The 23,227-nt window shown below is 37.3% G+C and overlaps 1 protein-coding gene across 6 annotated transcripts; it reads left to right on the plus strand.

Annotated features, from left to right (window-relative positions):
* The first annotated feature begins 27 nt into the window (after window positions 1-27).
* CPSF3 (cleavage and polyadenylation specific factor 3) lies at window positions 28-22,966 on the plus strand. 6 transcript variants are annotated; one of them, XM_082307480.1, is made up of 19 exons: window positions 90-157; window positions 1,043-1,106; window positions 1,450-1,505; window positions 1,787-1,884; window positions 2,807-2,935; window positions 3,914-4,091; window positions 5,745-5,834; window positions 7,489-7,639; window positions 10,442-10,617; window positions 11,000-11,158; window positions 11,924-12,070; window positions 13,092-13,244; window positions 13,655-13,763; window positions 14,520-14,618; window positions 15,746-15,840; window positions 16,400-16,487; window positions 19,750-19,819; window positions 20,426-20,522; window positions 22,776-22,966. In XM_082307480.1, the coding sequence occupies exons 4-19, from the start codon at window positions 1,820-1,822 to the stop codon at window positions 22,875-22,877; spliced, it is 1,908 nt and encodes a 635-aa protein (XP_082163606.1). In that variant the 5' UTR covers window positions 90-157; window positions 1,043-1,106; window positions 1,450-1,505; window positions 1,787-1,819; the 3' UTR covers window positions 22,878-22,966. The 6 variants fall into 6 exon arrangements, with proteins under 6 accessions (XP_082163605.1, XP_082163607.1, XP_082163606.1 ...); XM_082307483.1 differs by having other exon boundaries at window positions 3,946-4,091; XM_082307482.1 differs by having other exon boundaries at window positions 2,850-2,935.
* Window positions 22,967-23,227: the final 261 nt, after the last annotated feature.

Below are 23,227 nucleotides of genomic sequence, written 5' to 3' on the forward strand. Positions count from 1 at the left end.
AGGCGCAGGCGCAGGCGCAGGCTCGGCGGGAGGAAGCGGAAGGCGGGCGGGGGTCGGTGCCGGGCGCCGCCGGGGCCCACGGCAGCATGTCGGCGAAGCGGAAAGCCGAGGCCCTGATCCCGGCGGAGGAGAGCGATCAGCTGCTCATCCGGCCCCTGTGAGCGCCCAGGGCGGGCGCGACCCGCGCGTCGGGCCTGAGGGGGGATCTCCGGCAGGCGGGGCGGGGGCCGCCGGGCTGAGGCGGCGGGGCGGGGGCCGGCGGGGCGGGGGGCGCGGGTGGAAGCCCCGTCCTGCGGGGTTGCGGCCCGGCGCCTCCCCCCGGCACCGGTTGCGCTGTCGCGACAGGGGAGGCGGGAGCGTGCCCCGGGCGGCCTGAGGGAAGCGTTGTGCCAGGCGTTGAAATCCCGGGGCTGCTTTTTTTCCCTCCCTCCTGCGTTTTCGTTGCTTGCTTTTCCCGTGAGCAGGCGGCCTGCCGTCTCCGGGATAGCTGTCATACTCGGTTAGCAGGATTGCGTCCTTCCTTTATGCAATACTGAAGTGTAGTCTGAGCAAAAAACTTCTTTTTTGCCTTTTGTACTTCACTCACATTGTGGTTTTTATAGTATTTTAAGTTGATTTTTTTTTCCTGGTAAAGATGCCGATGCAATTTGAAGGTGTTTCTGGTAGCATCACGAGAGTTGCCTTCTGGACAACTTGAAGATGCTACTTGAAGCTTATTGTGTCCAAAGGAGTTTGTTATTAATTAAACTTTTCATTCATTCTATCATTTTGGGAGCTGAGTGTGCAGGCATGCCGTAAAACCAAGAAGAGACCAAAATCCTTTCCCAAAACAGATTCTTTTTATCCCTGCAGCATTATATAGGGTCTAATTTCCATTGAGTTAAATATAACTGTTCAGTTACTTTAAATACCTGCACTTAAAAGGAGTGCCCAGTCATTATTTCTACACAGAAAAATAATCTCACTAAAGGCATCCAATATACAGTTACATCTGTATGTTCTGGGTTGTTTTAATTTTGATTACTTTGATATCCTTTTGCAGAGGTGCTGGCCAAGAAGTAGGAAGATCATGCATTATTCTGGAGTTTAAAGGAAGAAAAATAATGGTAACTATTGCATGAATGTATTTGTATGCCCTCTTGTTATGGTACTTGAGATCACAAAAAGATGTTAGGGGTAGAATTCAGCCTCCTCACTGAAGCTGGCCACTGTGCTAGAAGAGGTGCATTTTGTAGCTTTCTGGAGCAATACAGCATATATGATAGGAGGCGTTACAGAAGCTGTCCTGTAAAATAAATCCATATCCCCGAACAGAATGTATGTGTCTTAAGTGTAAATTCTAAAATTTACACGTACTAGGTTTCAGTGGAACCTAAGGCTAATGTTTACATACAGTTATGTGTAAGCAGTCACTTGTAAACACATACATGTTCTCTTTCCCTTTTCCAGCTGTCTTCTCAGATGGTGGCTGAAATAACTTGCATACACTGGTTCTGTATATTCAGGTATTGTTGAAGTGTGAATGAAGGCTTGCATAGGTACAAAATTATAAACAAAGACTGGGATCTTTTCAAAGGTGTTGAGTTGCCCAGTGGAGATAAGTCATCTAGACAGAAGCCCAAGATGTGTAATCCAATGCTAAAAGCAGTGCTTATGGAAAAAATACTTTTTTTGCATGATGCCAAAAGTTACTAGTCGCTAGTAACTATATTTTAGACCAAAATGAAAGAGGGTTTTTTATAGAATAGGGTTTTGTTAGAAGCTTTAACTTTGTTTCCTTTTCCAGCTTGACTGTGGAATCCATCCTGGACTGGAAGGAATGGATGCTCTTCCTTACATTGATTTGATAGATCCTGCTGAAATTGATCTCCTCCTAATTAGTCAGTAAGTTGCACCTAAAAGAACAAATATACTGAAGTCGTGGTCTGAGCTGTGTTGACTTGCAGGTTATTAAGAGAGGCTGAAAATAGGTGTTACATAGATGGTAATGGCGTGGCAAAATTTTAGTTTCCAACTTTTTTTAAATTAAGGATGTTCAGTCACTTTTGACATCACAGCTCTCCTTGGAGCTCTCTGTGATGTCTGACTTTTTTATAACCTGGCGTGCTTTAATTCCATTGTGACAGCTTCTAGAATGAGTTTTCTACATAAAGACTGCCGAAAAGTATTGGTTGTGGTTTTTGCTCTATTGGCTTTGAATGAAAAAGGTTCTCAGAGACTTATGCAAGCTTTGAATGTGGTTTAAATATTGCTTAGTGGCTGAGAGACAAGGAGAGCCATTTCTAAATGTCTTAACCAGTCATAACCAGGTCTCTATAAAATACTGAGTGTTCGTGATATATGCTTGTTCTACCTGTATTTCAGAAGTACTTCCTTAAGATAGGTCAAATTAGAAGTGGGGCCAAATAAAATTATTTTAGTACATGTTTTAATCTGTAGTGTCCTACATGCAAACTTAGGATCACATTTGTTAGCTTTCTTGTATCTTAGACATTTATTGCGTTCCTGGTTCCTGTTATTTTTCTTCCTCTAAATAGATATGTAAATTACAAAAAAGTTAATTCTGAGAGTATATGGGTAAAACTTTTGCAATTAATGGAGATTTTCCTGTATTACTCTTATGTTTTCACTAGTCTCTAGTGTACAGAATATAGACCAGCATAGTTAACAACAAGGTTGAAAATTCTGTTTCTGGATTTTTGTGACACTATGTTAATCCAGTGAAGTAGTGAATTATATGACATATATTATATGTTAGTGTTGTGTAATGTTAATGTATTAATTGGATTTGTGTGTCTATTTTAAGTTTCCATTTAGATCACTGTGGGGCTTTACCATGGTTTTTGCAGAAAACAAGTTTCAAAGGAAGGACGTTTATGACTCATGCCACAAAAGCTATTTACAGATGGCTTCTTTCAGACTATGTCAAAGTCAGGTAAGTTGACCCATGGGTTATCTCTTCAACTCCTTAATTATTTCAACTATATATCCAATAGGAAACTTAAGGTGAAGCCACCAAAGGTGGCTGGACGAACCTGGATGTTGCCACAAGTAACAACACTATAACCATATTAGAAGTAATGAATCATCTTAGTGCCTCATGGGTGATGTGTCTCTCAAATAATTTCCTATCAATAAAAAAAAAAATCTTTCCTTCTTTCCTCTCATTCTTTTCATTTGCCTTATTTGGACCTTTAATAGTATCCTCTTTTTCCCCCCATGCGTCTCTCTTAAGACACTCTTTCGTTCTTAAGCTTTTGAATGTCTATATTTTTTCATAAGCTTCACGGAAGTAGTGAATTTTAAGCCCCTAAAGATACAACCCACTCTTCAGGACAAGGTCAAATTAAATATTAAATGTAAGCAAATGTACAAAGAATGCCCTGTTACTTACGTGTTGGGTTTTTTTTTCCCCTCTTTTCTTTCTTTCTCTTTTTTCCTTCTGTTATATGCCTTGACACATCTTCTGTGTGTGAGCGCAATGGTCCTGAGCATATCTCAATGCAGCAGATTCTAGTTTGGGTCAGAAACCTGATAAACAGTCCTCTTTTAACTTGTTTGTTCTGGGAGAATGGGAAAAGCGCGGTTTGGTTTGTTTTTTGAGGACTGTTACAAGCTGAGTGTCAGACCTCTGTCCAGGGCTGGGAATGTGTTGGTACTTTTAGACAAATGCAGATCATGAACAAATGCAGATCATGAACTGAAAAGACTATTCCAGTGTGGCCTTTCAAAAGGAAGACACTTTAACTCTACTTAGGTGTACCTGGACTTGATTTCTAATGTAGGAGACATAGCGTTGCTGAGTGGGATTCTTACTGTCAGTGGGGAAAAATCCAGGAATGTTTTTTTCCAACTGTTATATAATCTAAGCTGGTAAGATGAGCTGATATTTAGCCATTTCACTTATATCCAGTAATATATCAGCGGATGACATGCTATATACAGAAACAGACCTTGAAGAAAGCATGGACAAGATTGAGACCATCAACTTCCATGAAGTGAAAGAGGTGGCAGGAATCAAATTCTGGTGTTACCACGCAGGCCATGTTCTGGGAGCAGCCATGTTTATGATTGAAATAGCTGGTGTGAAGGTATTTTCTTTTTATTATAAAGTTGAAATCAAGCCTGTATTCTTAGTCATTAATTATTTATTATTGTCTGTTAAGCCCCACTGCTGTGGCTGGAGCTGTCAAATAGACTTGGACTCACGTCAAGGTGAGAGGCCTTGACTTAGATCATATATTTTCTCATTGATTAGAACTAGCAAGTGATGCATGTATTGAACCAGGTGGAATGTTTGGATTTTATGAGAGCAAGTTATGACTCAGACTTGGAACCAGTAAACATGTAGTCTTCCTTGCTGGTCCGCTCAGAGGTAGCTGATAGCTGAGGCAGTCTTATGGAAGCTGCATTTTAGTAAAATCTATAAACAGATGTTTGTTTTTGTAATTCTGACTTACCTTGTCTGCCTGTCTGAGTACTTAAATGGCATTTGTCAAAGTATGCGAGTTACATTTTTCTCATAACACTCTTATGCTAAAGTACCTAAAGAAAGAGGATTATTATTAATTTTAGGCACAGAGAGATTAAATAAGTCATCATATAATCACAGGCAGTGCTGTGTCAAAACCAGATACTTGAAACTAATCTCATAAATTGGAGTTCAGTAGGATAATCACCGCCCAAGAAAAGTTTCATACAGCCTTGAAGAGGGAAGAGAGATGGTGGTCTTGAGGCTTGCTGTCTAGTCGGACTTTGTTCATGGTTTATCATGATCAAGAATTTTAAAATTTTAAAGTTTAAAAAAAGTATAGAAATAAAACTGAATTTACAACAATTACAATAAAATTTAGATACCTTACTGTCTTTTTTCTTTTTTGCTGATTAAGGCATGATGGAGAAAGATTTCCTTCTTACTATGCATGACCCAAATGGATTGGGGTTTAACATCCGTTATTTTATTTAATTCCCTGTGAAGCAAATGAGGAATGTGATAGTAGGTTACCTGTAGACCAGTTATCTGCTGGTGATGATTATATGGTTTGTTATTATTCATATTTTCATCAGTGGAATGATTGTTAAGTAAAAAATGTTCAGTTTTGAAACCATCATTTTGGGCACAGCTGCATTCCACCCTGCAGTTAAGAATCCATTAAAAATTACTAACAGTTACAAACTACTTCTTGGTGTAACGGGGAACATGATCATTCCATTTGGAAAATCTGCTAGATTACAGGCTTTTTTTTTAAGTGTCAGAAAATCTTAGAAGGATTTTTTTTAAAGTAATTTTATTGGATTATTCATTATATTTACATTCTGATATGTAAATGCTGATTTATCTACTTTGTACTTCCACTTAGGACCTGCTGTATTTTCTGTTACGTCAATTTTTACTTCTTAATGGTCAGTGCATGTATACAAAATACTGAAAATGTCACCTTCATATCCCAAACGAGAAAAAAAATCTTAATAATTGTTTACCTAATTCTGTTGCAATTAAGGTACTGCTTGAAATACCTTTACTTATTGCGGTTAAAATATTTGTGTTGTAGTATTATTGACCTAATATTCTAAGCATTGTCCACATCAGAAGAGTCTTTAGTTAAAGTACAAGTGACCTTTTTATCATAAATTCCTTAAAACTATCTTTGTTGTATAGGAATTATATCTTTTTAAGCAGCTTTTTAAAGACTGCTGACCTGGTGGAACCTCTAATCAGAACTGCTTCTCTTTGTGTCTCATAGCTTTTATATACAGGTGATTTCTCAAGACAGGAAGACAGACATCTGATGGCAGCTGAGATTCCCAATATTAAACCTGATATTCTTATAATTGTAAGTTTTACAAAATGATTTATTTAAACTAGTAATTAAATAATGTCATGGTTTAACTCCAGCCAGCAACTAAGCACCACACAGCCACTCGCTCACTCCTCCCTGGTGGGAAGAGGGAGAGAATCGGAAGGGTAGAAGTGAGAAAACTCATGGGTTGAGATAAAGACAATTTAACAGGTAAAGCAAAAGCCGCGCATGCAAGCAAAGCAAAAGAAGGCATTCATTCACTGCTTCCCATCGGCAGGCAGGTGTTCAGCCATCTCCAGGAAAGCAGGGCACCCTCACACGTAACAGTTACTTCAGAAGACAAATGCCATCACTCCGAACGTCCCCTCTTTCTTCTTCTTCCCCCAGCTTTATATGCTGAGCATGACGTCATATGGTGTGGGATATCCCTTTGGTCAGTTGGGGTCAGCTGTCCCAGCTGTGTCCCCTCCCAGCTTCTTGTGCAGCCCCAGCCTACTCGCTGGTGGGTGGGGTGAGAAGCAGAAAAGGCCTTGACTCTGTGTAAGCACTGCTCAGCAATAACAAAAACATCCCTGTATTATCAACACTGTTTCCAGTACAAATCCAAAACATAGCCCCATACCAGCTGCTATGAAGAAAATTAACTCTATCCCAGCCAAAACCAGCGCAATAAGTATAGGGGTATTACTTAATTAGAGCTAAAATGGAATGAGAAAGACTGGAGAGTTTAATGGTAGTATGTAATTTGTGGTAAATATCCAAACGCTTACGTGTTCAGAACACTCGAACGTTTCGGTGTATTAAAAAGTCTAATTTTTGCTTTACAGTCCTGATGAAGTTCCTTAAGCCTGTAGTCAAACCTTTACAAGATGGGAGATTTACTAGGTTTCAGTTTGTGTTTGCTAGATGTATTGTACAAACCTCAATTTAGCCAGATACCTTTCTTCAGTAGATCCTAACCTACTTCCAACTATGTTTGTTGAGAATTTGTCCTGGGTGGAGGTGGCTTGAGTGCTATTCCAGATTTTTTTGGTTTTGTTTTCTGAGCAAAATGGTTTTATTCTGAATCCATGTTTGGAAAATCAGAAGCTCAGGGGAAACATTAAAAGCAACTCTTTCATTTGGAAATGAACAGTGAGATGTTTCAGAGTAATGCTTAAAATTATTTCATTCTTTGTGTCCCTTCTAACTGCTTTCTGTAACTGATAATTATTTCATCTTAAATTACATCAAAAACTTGTATTTTGTGTAATTCCTATATTTTAGACTAGGTCTCTAGAAAAACTGTTTTCTAGGTGTTTAGAAAAACTGTGGCACACGTACCACTAGTGAGCCATGTTACCATGATAACCCATTCATCAAAGCAGTGGCAGCATTTCCAGTTAGGAAAATAAGTATGTTAAATTTGAAACCTCTGAAAATTAATAGTTCTGCTTTTCCCCCCACCCCCGACCCGATCTGTCTTCCCAAATTGCTGGGAGGGATTTGTGGGAGGGGAAATCTTGATTATCTTGGTGGGGGTGGTTATGGGAATTTGGAGTGGTTTTTATTTTCCCCTTTACCCCTCCACCCCCTGCATGGTAACAACATGTTACAGTTTTGTGCATTTTCTTGTTGGATTCAGTGGAGAAGATCAGGAATTAGTCTCTGTGTCAGTACTTTTAATACTAGGTTTCTTTGTACGTAGGAATCCACGTATGGTACTCATATTCATGAAAAAAGGGAAGAGCGAGAGGCAAGATTCTGTAATACTGTTCACGACATTGTAAATAGAGGAGGTAGAGGTCTAATTCCCGTGTTTGCCCTGGGTCGAGCTCAAGAACTACTTTTAATTCTAGGTACGTACCTTCCCAGCTCCCCTTATTAAAGGGGATATACAGTTAAATGAGAATGTGTTCATGTGCAGGTATAATGATTTTTTTAAACAACTCTTCAGCCAGTTTTCAGTGTGTTAATTACCTTAGAATATGTAATACCGTTTGTTCAAAAGCAAAAGCTCAATCAACCAAAGCAGTTCTGCTTTGTGAGGCAGAAAGGACACCTGGAGAGGAAAAGGTAATGGCATGGTAATATCTGCTTGACTTTTGAATCTTGTTGAACTGGGATTTCAGCAAATAGGAACTATTACTACAGATTGAAAAGGAAGCAATCAAAACATGACTGTGCTATTTAAACAATAGTGCTAAAAAAAGATATATTTTGTTCCAAAGTTTCACTATTTTTGCCCTTTAATTCACAAACATATATGAAGAAGACTTTATAGGAAAAGCTGAGAAGACCCTAACAGATGCTTCTAGCATTTCTAAAGCCCTAATGATAATGGGAAAGCAAATTAGGCTTTGGTAATGTGGTTTAACCCCAGTCGGCAGCTAAGCACCAGACAGCCACTCGCTCACCCTCTCCCCCACAGTGGGATGGGGGAGAGAATTGGGGAAAAAAAAGTAAAACCTGTGGGTTGAGATAAAGACAGTTTTAATAGGACAGCAGAGGAAGAGAAAATAATAATAATGATAAAAGAATATACAAAACAAGTGATGCACAATGCATTTGCTCACCACCCACTGACTGATGCCCAGCCCGTCCCCAAGCAGCAATCGCTGCCCCCCGGCCAGCTCCCCCCAGTTTATATGCTGAGCATGACGTCATATGGTATGGCATAGCCCTTTGGCCAGTCGCGGTCAGCCCCCCTGGCTGTGCCCCCTCCCAGCTGCTTCTGCACCTGGCAGAGCATGGGAAGCTGAAAAGTCCTTGACTGGTGTAAGCACTACTTAGCAACAACTAAAACATCGGTGTGTTATCAACAGGATTCTCATCCTAAATCCAAAACACAGCACTATACCAGCTGCTAGGAAGAAAATTAACTCCATCCAAGCCGAAACCAGGGCAGTTAAGAAGAGCAACAATGAGGGGAATTACACATGATCATAAGAAGCCACTTCACGTAAAATATATAAGTAGTTGTTGCAAGGTACTTCAGAGAAAACAGTTTTTAAATAAATAAATAATTTCTAGGCTTCTTTGCTTCCTTTTAGCACATTTAATTTGTACTATGTTACATGATTTTTCACTAGTCTCATGCAAATGCTGGCAAGATCAAAAGATAACTATCTCAAAATTGAAATACTTGCTTTTAGGGGTGTTGAATCTAAAATGTTACCTAAAATACTTGAAATTCTTTTCACTTTTCATTTCAGTTTAGCTCAACATTAGCAACTAGTATGTTTTCAAAATGTGTTACTGGTCTATTCAAATGTTAGTAAGAAATTTGGGTCTAGACATGGCGTAGTATTTGATGTTGTCAGATTAATTACTACTTACTAGTGACTGAGTATTTTTTATTTTATAGAGGAGATAAAACCTGAACATTTTAAATCTCATGTAGCCATTAGTTTGTAATTTGTTGGCCTCTCCTTGTTGTGTGTAGATATTAAAGTGAGTTCCTAAAGACAAGCTTGAAAATACATCTAGTAAAGCTAGACATGCAATTGGATGCTTAATTAGGTAGAAAATGCAATTGCATCTCACATGCCTACACAACTGAGCCTGCAGGCTTCCGTGTTTGTTTTTCTTCTTTCCATAAGTGTCTGACAAAAAATAAAATAGTGCGTTATGGTATAGAAAATTGCGATGATGGGTGCAGTCTTTTAATGCCACTCTAAGTCCTGCTATTGGTTATCTTTCATTGGCTGTTCCCACCTTACACTTGAGCTTATTAAGATAGTCATGGCAGTGAGCCTCTCTGATGTGTTCTGAAAAGCTTTGTCTGCAAATTAAAAATGTTAGCCTAAAGCCATATCATTTTAAATGTACCAATACAGCCAAAAGAGTGTACTTCTATTTTTGGATGATTGTTCCTCACTTATGCAATATAAATATGGTTTAGACTAGCAGAACTGTATCTAAGTGGGAAAACAAATGAGTTATGTTTGTATAGCTGCATTCACATCTCTTCTTTATGTTCAGTAAAGGTCATGGCTACTGTCATCAGTGATAAAATAAGTTGTGGTTAGTGGAGGCTTTTTTCCTGGTTTTGTTTCAGTTAATCTTGTAAAATATAACTGTTGGTGATATACAGGAAGCCAGGCTTGATAACTGGGTGATACCTTCACGCCTTGAACTCCGTGGAGTTGTTTTACAGAACTTTTATATAGTGAATTCTCACCAACATATCTCCGTGCAGATGTCCCTAGCCGTTAGATGTATAATTAATATTTGACAGAGACATTTCAGCTTTATTGCAGTGGTGTGGTAAAACTTGCATTGTTGTAAATGTAGATTTATTGCTGTGTAATATCATGTATACTCTATACCTTGCAGCTGAAGCTGGTGATTCATGGGAATTTGACCTGCCAAAAATATCTGAAGTTCATCTTTGTCTTGTTTATTTGTACTAGTTGTATACATTTTTAGTTGGTGGTTGCTTTTTCTTCTTTAGTAGAGCAGGTGAAAAAAAAGTCTGTGATCGTGATTTTCTGTAATAAAAATGAAAAAAAAAAAACCACTGCTAAATCCGTTTTACAAGAAGTATTAATGTTTCTGAGAAGCATGTATTTTGGAGACAATGCTGTGGGTGGGGTTGTGTGTTTTTTTGATTGGTGGTTGGGTTTTCTTTTCTTTGTCATTGTTTTTGGTTTTTTTAGATGAATACTGGCAGAATCATCCTGAACTCCATGATATCCCTATATACTATGCCTCCTCTTTGGCAAAGAAATGTATGGCAGTTTATCAGACGTATGTCAATGCCATGAATGATAAAATCCGCAAGCAAATTAACATCAACAATCCATTTGTTTTCAAGCATATTAGTAATCTGAAGGTAAGCTTAAGAAAAGGTTGTCTTATAAAAGAGGAAGGGTGACAGAAGAATTAGTATTTGCTGAGTAGTTTGCATGTTTACTATCCTAGTAGATTGATTAGGTACAGTTTTATATCTGAGTTATTTGCTACCCCAGTGTTGAGAGGGCTGGTTGAGGGGAGCTTATGCCCCAACTTTTCTTCCACTATAGATCCCTGTGCTTATAGTTTGCTCCTTATGGGCATCAGTAGGAGGAACTTTCCTGCAAAGGGCACTTTTTATGAGGATGGGTTATAATCTGTGAACATAGGGCTCTACTTGTACATTGTTCAAGGGTGCAGCTAGGCTGTCCTTCATTTAAGTGAGTTAGGGTAACTGATATTCTTGCTGTTTGTCCATTTAGAGTATGGATCATTTTGATGATATTGGCCCAAGCGTTGTGATGGCTTCGCCGGGTATGATGCAGAGTGGCTTATCCAGAGAGTTGTTTGAGAGCTGGTGCACAGATAAGAGAAATGGAGTAATTATAGCAGGGTACTGTGTTGAAGGAACGCTTGCTAAGGTGAGTTGTTAATACACCACAAGTTCTTAATACAAAGTATGCGTGTTATGTTGGAAAAGAATTGGCTAGTAGCAAGTGTCTTTATTTGGATTTACTGAGAAGATTGTTCTCAGGTACACATAATTATGTAGTCAAAACTAATTGCTTTTGGGTAATACTAATGAAAAGTACAGAAAATTTGTGTGTGGCCATTTCCAGTGATGTTACACAAAATAATCTTTTCTAGGAGCTTGTCATGAGAAAGAATGATTGATGTTTTTCTCCATGTTTAGACCCCTCCACCATTTAACTTTTTGAGAGGGGATCCCTAACCCTAATTCTAGAGGAGTCGATATTAAATCTAACACTGCTTACGTGTCAGAGGTCATACTGCCTTGCACCTGTTGTGCCACTGTCCGGTTGTAGAGAATTAAATCCTTCCTTACAAATTCCAGCAGCTAAGGGCAGCCAGAGCATCTAGTTTTGCCTTTAGAGATAGAAGTCACACACTTGTTATACTTTCAATGCAAATTTGAGAGAGATGTATCTGGAAGAAGAATGAACTCCCAGATCTGCTAGGGATGCAAAAGATTAAATGGTGTGTGTTGTGCATGCTTTTTTCATTTGTGAGTGTGTTTTTGTGAAATTTCCGAGATTTTTTTCAGTTCTTCACATTTAACATGGCTGCCAATATTATTTCATTGATTTTTGAAATGTAAAGCATTAGTTATATGGCTTCTGTAGGAGGCTTTCAATTTTTTATTTAAAGTGCTCTTTTTTTTCTAGCATATCATGTCTGAACCTGAAGAGATCACAACTATGTCAGGGCAAAAACTCCCACTGAAGATGTCTGTGGATTACATTTCTTTCTCTGCTCACACAGATTATCAACAAACTAGTGAATTTATCCGGGCCCTGAAACCTCCACATGTGGTTAGTATACATGCTGCCCATTTCTCCAGAGTGGGATTCATCAAACCAGTTCATAGCCTTGAGTCATCAAGGCAGGTACTGGTGTCTAGCAGTAGCCAGCATCCCTACGCTTTGAATAATAAAAAGTGGAGATTTTAACCATTTTTCATCATGTTACCTTAGCAAAGTAAAGATGAACTTGCTCTCGGTTGTCTGCAGGTGGGATATCTGGGGATGACTTTCAAGAAAGTGGTATGGTCCATAACCTGTTTCAGCAGGGTTTTGCACAAGTAAGATACAGGGTAGGACAACATTTAAGTTGGGGACACAGCTATTGGAATAATTCACTGGAATTTGCCCCAAAATAAGCAAGAAAACTTTGGTTGAAAAAGAGTAGGCCAATCTGAAAGAAGGTATGTAGCAGGCAGCGAAAGACAAAGGCAGTGCTTGGGGGGAAAAGCATGAGCAAATCACAGGAGGTTTGAAGGACCAGAATATGAAAATGGGGACTGGGATCTGAAATTTGCTGAGACTGCAGGAGAATCAGTGTGCAAGCACAGATAAGAAATAAAACAAATCATAGCAGAAGAAAAGAGGATTTAACTTGGCAAAGCAAATTGTGAATGTAATAAGCATACTCTCTGAATTGTATGTTTATTATGTATATGTTTATCTACATGCAGACACAAAAATGTAAAGCTAACTGTAACTTTTATCATTGAACTTAAGTTAATACTTCCCTTTCATAATATAACAATGTGTTCGTGTATGAAAAGTTAAATGGAATCTGTAATGCATTCAGCTTACTTGCATGTATTTTTCTACTAATACTCATGAAATCTTGAATAATGCACAGAATTCAAAGACACACATAGAACTGTATATAGTATAATTGAGCTAATGTTTCATATATTGTGACCTCATGAAATTACATTTTTATAAAGATGAGTTACAAGATGGCAGTTTTCTTGGATAATTTGCTTACTAAACATGTCTGGTTGGATAAGTAACTTCTGCTAAAAGGAAAACTGTCTTTCCATAGATTTTAGTTCACGGTGAGCAGAATGAAATGGCCAGACTGAAAGCAGCATTGATACGGGAATATGAGGATAATGATGAAGTTCATATAGAAGTTCATAATCCTAGGAATACTGAAGCTGTGACATTAAACTTCAGAGGAGAAAAACTTGCCAAGGTATAAAATTAATGTTTTCTTATCTGTATAACAGTATTTTCCTATGGGATAAAAACTACACATTTTCCTCCAAGCCTCTGTTTTTAATTGGTTTCGGATTGTGTATGGTTTCCAGGGACTCAAAATATGTGAACGTTTTGGGTTTAGTGTTATATCTGGGGTTTGGGTTTGGTTTTTTTTTTTTTTTGGTGGCTTCTTTTTTTTTTTTTTTGGCTCTTCATTCTTCCAGCCTTTTCTTGTGTTACATCTCAGAATGTTTGTTGGTTACTCTGACTCTCCTTTATTTTCAGAGTTAATTTTATATAATGTTTGATTTTTCTAAGGAAACTATATTTTACCTCCATAGGTAACTTGTAAGCTATGCATACTTCAGATTGCCTTGTTGCACTCTGTGTGTTTTTTCTTTCCAGGTGATGGGATCTTTAGCAGATAAGAAACCAGAACAAGGACAGAGAATTTCTGGAATCCTAGTCAAAAGAAATTTTAACTATCACATCCTTTCTCCATGTGACCTCTCCAGTAAGTAAAGACAGTAATATGCTCAGTAGGTAACGGAAACTTACTGTATCCTTCTTCTGTCATTAAAACACATACAATACTGGGGTTTTTTTCCTATAATTTTGTGTTTGATGAGCAATTAGTGGAGTTTTTTGGTTTAGTTTGGCTTGGTTTTGCCAAAAGTTCTGAACTGTTGGAGTGAGAAGCAAGGCATTCGATTCTTTGTCCACTGAAGTTTAAAGAAATTTCTATTCTTTCTTGTAAAAGAAAAGAAGCAAAATTCCATTCCCCTTATGGTTACTTAAAACTTCTTCCTCTGTATGAATATGCATAAAACATGCCAGTGATAACAGAAGAGCACCTTGATCAATTGTCCTGCCAATTTCTAAAATGTCAGTTTTTAGTGTAAAAAGCTACAGTACAGTGATTGCTCCTGTGGCATTTATTATTAAAGAAATTGATCTATTCTCAAAATAGAAGAATAATTAAATAGAGTAGTAATGTCAGAAGAGCGTGGGGGAAAGCAATTCTACTGTCCTAGTTCATTGTTTGCCTTTAATGGGTACGATAAAGTAACAAGCTCTTGCTGGTTTCTTAACCACAAATAAGTTGTGTATCTTACAACAGACCCTCTACCCTCCTCTTTACAAACTGTCCTTTTCAGCCCTCTGTCTTGAATGTATTGATGCCATTATTTATCTATAGTGACAATTTTATTTTTTAGGAAGCAAATTCAAAGGCATAATTTTTAATATATACTTTTAAAAATTCTTTCAGATTATACAGACTTGGCAATGAGCACTGTCACACAGACACAAGCCATTCCATATACCGGCCCTTTTAATCTGCTTTATTATCAGCTACAAAAACTTACTGGTGCGTATTTGGAAAGACATGTTCGTGATTTGTAATGGTCAACTTTTAAAACAACTTACAGTCTTCAGAGGTCTTCTGAGTGGAAACTTCTTTGCCAGTAACTGAAGTGCCGCAGTTTGTTTCATATTTTACAACTTTCATTAGATTATGCACCTTCTGCCAGATCCAGTTCATGAGTATGACACATCCTTTTTGGGGGATTCTACTGTAGTTGTACTACAAAATCATGAGTATATAGTAATACAGAGCCTAGGCTGATTGTTTTTCTCCTGTCAGCCCCCAAAGTGAGTGCCATAGCCACTCTGATGCAAAATTTATTAATTGATCTTTTATCTCCAGCCCCAAAACAGAATGGGTAATGCCATCCAATTAATGAAAACAAAAGCTCTGTCCACCTTTGTGACAGACAGCCTCTTTTGTCCCTCCCCGAGAGGCAAGAATCTAACCTTGTTGGCTTTTTCTGAGTCAGAAGCCATTTAAATCTGCCACTAGTGTGATCCCCAGTGCCTCTGTCTAGCTTTCTTAAAGGACAGGGGCAACTCCTGTGTTAGTTCATTAAAGGCACACACACTTTGCAGGATCCCATCCCGATTTAAAGCTGAGGATTTTTTTTTTTCTTCTCTAGTGTCAGAATCTAATTCATATCACTAGAGAAGAGAGAACCTGTATTCAATTGGTGTTCAGGTCTCGTAGCCTGAGCGCTACCTGGCACACAAATGCTTTTGTTTTATCCTCTCAATGCTTATGTAAACAATGGGTTATCCTTTAAGGGTGTAAGAGGAGCTGGTTAATTCTGCAAATGGAGCACTGAATTTCTCATTTGTTTTCTTTGTCATTGGTGTATCTGTGTCAGTATACTAAGCCAGTCAACTATGAGAATTCAAAACAAGTAAAATGGCCAATATTAAATACTAAAAACCCCAAACAATCCAGACCAAAGGAAAGAGTTCTGTCAGGCAAGGGAAGAGAGCATGCACTTCAGGCTTAGAAATTAATTGTGAGCCGCTGTGAGCAGTTGTGATGATAATCACAGCATTCTTAAAATGACCTGTTTTCTTACGTAGATAAAGTTAGTCTTGTTTTCAGTATAATTTTATCCTTGCTAACCATTTGTTATCACTTCTTAGGTGATGTAGAAGAAATAGAAATCCAACAAAAACCAGCCTTGAAGGTTTTCAAAAATATTACTGTGATCCAGGAACCAGGCATGGTGGTCCTTGAGGTGGGCATTGGTGAGGGAGAAAGAAGTATTTTGTTCTCCAGTTTCTGCAAAATAGTATCATATAGATGCCGTGCAGAATTACATGTTTTAAGTAGTTTTCTGTTGGATGACAGGTAGAATGAAAGCTAGAACTTGAGCTATGGTCCTGTGTTGATGCATGTTGTTTCATTTAGCCACTGCTAGTTTCTTTTTTGCCGTGACTCAGGAGTATTATGGCAGATTCAGCGCCCTTCTTTTATTTGGCAAATAGTAATTGGAAGTAATGTCAAATGGTGTTCCCTTCCCCCCCCTCCCCAAATAGTTGTGGTAATTAATAACTATTTAATAAATGTGTTCAGAAATATTCAACAGCTTGAATTTTTCATGGGAAGTTACTGGAATATACCAAGATAAAAATAGTTACTAGTTTGGTGTAAAATGTGTGACAGTCATTTGAAGTTAGAATTCAGAGAAAAGCAAATAGGAGAAGCAATGAATGTTGCATTGTTTTTATGTTGCATTATTCATTCAGCCCAAATAATGGGCTCAAATTATGAATTTTTTTTTTTTTATCTTCTAGTGGGTGGCAAATCCTGCTAATGATATGTATGCAGACACCGTGACAACAGTGATACTGGAAGTTCAGTCAAATCCCAAAATACAGAAAGGTAGTAAGTTTAGTGTATGCTTATTTAACTGAGGCATTTCTTATTAATTTTTTTATATCAAGCTTAGAGGGATATAACGCCTTGCAATAGATTGCAATCCCACTATTGTACTTCCTCTCCTTATGCAACTTCTTAAGGAGTAAGATTTGCTACTTAAAAACAAAATTACAACTTGGTCTTTATTATTTGTAACACGTTCATTTGTTGAAACTTTCTCTATATGGCAGCTGCTGGCTGGCTGTGGAAAACGTGACCTTATTTAAAATCAGTTAAATATTACTCACTTTAGATTTTTGTCTGTAAACAATTTATGATATCTCATTTAAATATTCCAGTTTCTCATTTGAAAGTTATGATTACCATTCATGAGTGGTATTCCTATGACTGTACATCAGAAAGAGTTAGGTAGGCAATGCTGAAAAAACATCAGACTGATTTCACAATTACACTTATGCAGACCCTGTAACCAAGTAATATTATGGGTAGTGATAGCATCATCAGATACGGGGTTTGATGTTGCTGTTCAAGAATCACAGCAATTATGTTGGGATTAGTAATGATGATAGTTTATATTTGTTGTTCCACCGTTTTGCTTTTGAACATGTATGTCACTGTGCTAACAATCTGGAGCACATATTGAATATTGGGTTGGCCACTGAGGATAAATGTTGGCAGCTTGGCAACACAGTAACACAGATAATTTAATGATAATCCACGTATCAAAATCAAATAAGGCAGTTTTTTTCTGTTTTCTAGGGTTTGAAATAACTTTTTTTGCCACTACCTGCATCATTACTTGGAATATACATTATTATTTTACTTACAAAGATCATCTTAAATTCTGCCTTTTGTGTAGCCTTGCTCACCTAGTGACATCAGTGACAGTTGTGTATCCATCTTAGAGCATCATTCATCTCCAGTTTGGACGTGGTCAGGCAAGCAGAACCCAAAATTCTATTCCCTGGTATAAAAGTCGTATCATTTGGGTTTTGGTTTTCTTATTCAGCAAAAGGACAAAATGAGTAGTGATCATATTAAATTAATCCCAAGGTCACACCTTAAAAACTCATAAGCTGTGTCTGTAATGCCCAGCAGGTAAGTTCTGTGCCCTTAAATAGGGGACCAGTGGCACATGTGACCTTAGTGCCTGTTTTTTCTTTGTGTGGAAAATAGAGTACTGGGGAGGAGGCAAGGAGGTCCTTCTGACGTGAACCCAGGACACATCTGAGGTGTGCGCTTGAACCCAGAAGCCTTCAAAGCAGTCTGGGATCCTGTGCTATGCATATTGCCCCTTGGGCCTCTGTGAACTCGCTCGGTGATCATCTTCATCAAGATCACATCTGGTTGTGATCAACCAGATCCAATGTTAAAAATACTGTACTGTTCCACATCTTCTGATCTTACCTAAGGGTTTTTCATGTCATTCTGTATCGGATCCTCTACTGAAGTCTGATGGTCTAGGTCTATCCTTAAAATAACTGATGTTTTTAAATTATCAGAGACTGATAGTGAGGAGTCTGGCTTGATCTGTCTCTTATGAACCCCACATGACATTTTATTCGTAACACTTCCAGTAGATTTTTCTTTCCAAACCAGGACGGAAAGCGCTAGAGCTATATGAACAAATAGGTGTTTATTTTCCCTGGGTTACTCCTCTTGTATTTTTATTATTTATCCTGGAATTATATATGAAATAGCAATCACTGTTCCTTAGGTGTTTAGTCCCACACCTGAGTCAAGAAATCTGTTAAAAATTCTTTCTTCTGAGTTTATAAATTCACATAGCAGTTCTTCCTTTGCTTTGGGATAAAGCTTTTCCAGTCTCCCTGATCTAAGTAAGTTCAGAGTGTAATTTTCTTATCTTGGTTGTGATCATTTTCAGTATATATCAGCCCTTCTAGCCACACCCTCACGTTCTGTTCTACTGAAACTAACCAAAAATAGAAATTTTGGTTTTGGATGGTACTTTGACCTCCCCCCATCTTTCTTTATATGGCTGGAAAAAAATCTTCTACTGTTTCACTAATTTTTTTTAATTCTTATTGTAATATCTGACTTGGCTTGACTTTTGGTAGTCCCCACTTTATCTGTACAGTCTGCTAGTGACAATATCCAGCTTTTTTCCCCCATAATTAATCCCTCTTTCTATTTTTATATGCTTTTTTGCATTATTTCTCATGTTGTTTCATGGTGGTGATTCTCTCAGCTAATCTCAGGTGTGGCTACTTGCAGGATTTTTTCCTTTATTTGGAGTTTTTAACACATTCCAAATACTTCTTGCACTTGTGTATTTTAGAGTATGTTCACAGGATCACAAGTGATTGAATCTAAATATCTTAAGTTATTGTTGCTCAGTTGAGCATGTGCCTACTCTTACCTCATTTCTAATATAAAATTGTTTTGCTTAGTACATTCAGCTACTGCATCTTATCTAAGGGATGGTAAATTTTTAACATGCACTTGCTTGGTCTCTTGCAATTATGAAGCTCTTCAAAGAATTTCTAACTACCATTGTGTTCGATTCTCTGAACTCTTCAGATGATTTAGAAATCTTAAAAACTAGTTTTTGAAAAGCTGCCTTTCAAATAAACTCTAGTTGTAGGTCTGTTTTATTTATTCATCAGTGAAACAGGTAGTGATTCTCACAACTAGCTCTTCCTATAGACTTCTTACTCCTTTAATGATCAAATACTTACATTTTCAAAAGCAAATTGCTTGTTTTAAACTATCTCTTGATTTTGACACCAAGTATAAAACTAGTAGCATCATTTTTATTTCAAACTCCATATCCTGAAACACATTCCAGGAATGTCTCTGCCTATTACTACTACTCACACTTGCTATCCGGTTTTACTTTATGTATACTCGGCATGCTCCTAGCCTCCATGATGCCGTATTTTCCTGTAGCAATAGAAAATTGAGGGATTATAAAAAAATTATGAAAGTGGATTATTTTCACTTTTAAGTAAAGGAAATGTGAGAAGTAATGAGCATTAATAATAAAAAGGAGAATTGAGAAGTGAGAATTAGACTTGCAAAGTTGTATATTTTAAAATGTGATAAGTACAGGGAATATAAATTTTAAATTATGTACTTCCTTGACTCTTCCGTCTTTTTTTGATACATTTTCTTTATAACAATTTTAAACACATATATAGCTTTTAGATTATCATGAAAGTGAATTAGGAACCAGATTGTATCAACTAGCCAATTTTCCCTCCCAGCAAATGTCTGTGAAAGTAAAATGACTTTTTCTTTTCAGCTGCAGTACATAAGATTTCCAAAAAAGTAGATATGGATGTGTATAGGAAGCGAATGGAGATCATGCTTCAGTAAGTTGACATATATTTTTCTAAAAGAAAATAATCACTGTTAATCATGTAAATACGATAATTTTAGTCTAATACAGTTTAAAGATACAGTTACTTAAAAATACTTTGTGCAAATTTACTTCAGTCTAGTTTCTGTGAAGGCCAGGAATTAAGTACAGAAAGAGGTGCAGTAAAAAAGGTGCTCAGCGTCATTAAAATTTTGAATATAAGGCCCAGTTGTTTCTTCCAGAAGTGATTTTTTAAGTTGTCTCCCAAAATTATGCTATGAATGCTTATGAAAATACCATTTTGGATCACTTCTCTTTTAAAACTTACTCTGAGGTATGTTCTGTTATTTAGGTAGAACTCACCTCTTTTGAAATCAAAGGAATCCTTCCCTTCATTTAGGATGAGATTTTTTTTTTGTAAAATACTTCCTGTTATGTGACACCTACTCTCATAAGAATTTAGATTGCTATTTGTTAATTATATCTGAGTGGGCTAAATAACAGTTGCTGAAAGGAGATGCTCTGCTGACAAAATGCCTTTGGAAGCCTAAGATTAATAGAAAACAAAACATAAGTTTGCTGTTTGGCCATGCCTTACATGCATAGATCTTTGTTTTAGGGATATGTTTGGAGAAGACTGTGTGAGTTCAAAAGATGGCTCTGTCCTGTGCGTCACGGTTGATGGAAAGACTGCAAACATTTCACTGGACACTCGGGTAGGTACAGCAGAGCACTTGCTTTTGTGCACTGTGTTCAGCAGGGGTGAGCCTCCAGTCTAGTATGCAGTGCTGCCTAGAATATCGTGTACCCATTGCTAAGGAAATGTTTTTGTATTTGGTACCAAAACAGCTCCAGCCTGTTCACTTTCCATTAATTTTATTGACATTCTCATCAGCTGATCAGTACCCAGGCTTTCTGAGAGAAATACTGATCCAGCCTGCAGGCTGAGTTTACTGAGTTTGTTACAGAAGCATTTGCTAGAGAGCTTTCTTCATTACAAAAATGCTAGCAATGTTTATGTAACAAATGCAGTACATTTGGAAGAAAACCCAGTATTTTTCAGCAGCTCTCTACTTGTATGAAAATTAATAAAGAAAGATTGTAGAGGAGAAACTGATTTAACCCACAGGTTTTTTTTATTGCTCTTAAAACGTAGGCTCTGGTCTGAATAATTGAACAATCACAGAGTAGGAATGATGCTAATAAATTTTTTTTCTTGGTCATCTTGATCCTTTTGTAGCTAAATTGAAAGCATGAAATACTGACAAAAAGAAATACTTGTATTAATTCACTAGCTAGATTCAGAATTGGATGTCATGCATGTCAGAAGGCTGCTTTAAGAACCTATCACCCCTAGTTATTCGAACAATGTGGAACTGTAAAGAATGGTTAAAACCGTGTCCTTCGTGTCCTTAAGCATTTTAATGTGTTGACTTTCTATCATCATTAATAACATATTAAAACTATATAATGTATTACCACTATCCGCAGTAGTAATATATTCCACTGGATTAGCTCTCAGATGCTGTCCTTAGAGACCACAACAAATGTTTTAAGTGTTCTACAAACCCAGAAGAAAAGGTTGGTCCCTGCCCAAAATCTATTATCTATTGGAACAAAACAAGTGAATGTTAATTATCACAAGAGGATAGTGAGTGCCAGTTTTGTGGTTAACACACAATGCTTGCCGTGTCATCTTTTTTCATTTTTTTAATAAATATGCTACATTTCAATGGATACACAGTGCAGAAAAATACAGGACTGATGAAAAGAGCTCTTGCAATAGAGAAAAAAGTAACAAGACTGGAAAAAAAATGCATACTGCTTAACCAAGAAGTCAGGTTTCATTTTCATATAATATTATACTGATATACATCATTACTGTTAAAAGACTTGTGTACTGACAGAAACCCTAATGGCAACTCAACTGCAACAGTGTGTATCTTTGCAATATTTATTTTACATACTGTGTTGGCAACGGCAAGCTTGTGCCATTGTGAACCAACTTTTACAAGAAAGATCTGTCCCTCTTTATTTGCATGTGTATCTTATAAAACTGTAATAGCTTTAAAATAAAAAAAATGTTCAGTATAGATCTGACTACATGGTGGAACATGTGGATTTATTTTTTCCACGTTAACTCTTAACACAGTGCTCTTACAGTTAACATGCTTTTAACAGCATTGCTAGATAACATTAAGTGCATGTTTGCTGTTTCAAATTTTTTTTTCCCCCCAAACCTTTATGGCTGGAAGGAGTTACTTGTTCAGAAGAGTAACAGGTTAATACTGAATTAGAGAAGGCACAGTCTTAGAACCTAGGAAGTCCATAGGATCAAGAACAGTATTACTATGTAGATGCTGCCCTTTGTGTTTGAGTTCGAGCGGTCAGGGGGATTGGGTTGAATGCTGATGAACTTGCATGTTTGGGGTGGGCATCTTTCTCTAGGAAGACTTGTTTTAGTGATAAATTAATCTCTTCAAGGTTTTATTTGGATGTAAATGTTATCTTATGGGTGTGGGAACATTGATGTGGAGACTCCCTGAGTACAGGTGCCTCTACCTCTGTGATGAATGCACGTGTTTTACGGTATTAACCTAATACAACATGGGTGAATTCACAGATAAAATGAAATCTCCAAGGACTGAACCTTGTGTGGTGTTATTTGATTTTGAATTAAATGTAATCTACAGAACTTAATGCATTTTGCATAGTAGTTCTGAAACAAGTTATTAATCAAACATAAAACTCGAGATTAAGCTGCTTGTTCCTCAGCAGCACTTGCATAAGCCTTCTCTGAACTCTTTCACATGTCAGCAGACCATTTAAAATCATACCCTGCTGCCCTTGATAACTTTCTTTTCAGTTTGTATGACTACTTTTGCCTTTCCCCTTATGAGCATTTTTCACCTGCTGAAAAGGAATATGAAGTGCTAGTTGTTCTAACATACTTCTTCTTTTGTTCCCAGACAGTTGACTGTGAGCCGGGAAGCGAAGATGACGAATCCCTTCGTGAAATGGTGGAGCTGGCTGCACAGAGGCTTTATGATGCCCTCAGCCCAGTATACTGATCTCTGTAGATACCTAGGACACATCAAAAAAATCTTTTAAATGTTCGATTTATTTGGACTATTTTTTAAGAGTAAATAAATTTTTTTTCTTCAGTAAGTCAAACGTATCAATTCTGTGACTGTGAAACTGCCGAGTTATTTCAAATAATGGATGAGCAACCTCATATAGCAATTATATTTGTGCATATAGATCATAATAAAAAGGCAAAGTGTGCATATGTTCTTTTTTCTTATGTGCACATACAAGAAATGAGAAAAAATTCTTAACTTATCTAAATGTAGAATTACAAAAATTGAGAGAGTTTTATATTTTTGAAGATTAACGAACAGTTGGAGGATAAGTTGGACAT

This window comes from Platalea leucorodia (assembly GCF_965183815.1).
Source record: "Platalea leucorodia genome assembly, chromosome: 3".
NCBI classification, from domain to species: Eukaryota; Metazoa; Chordata; class Aves; order Pelecaniformes; family Threskiornithidae; genus Platalea; species Platalea leucorodia.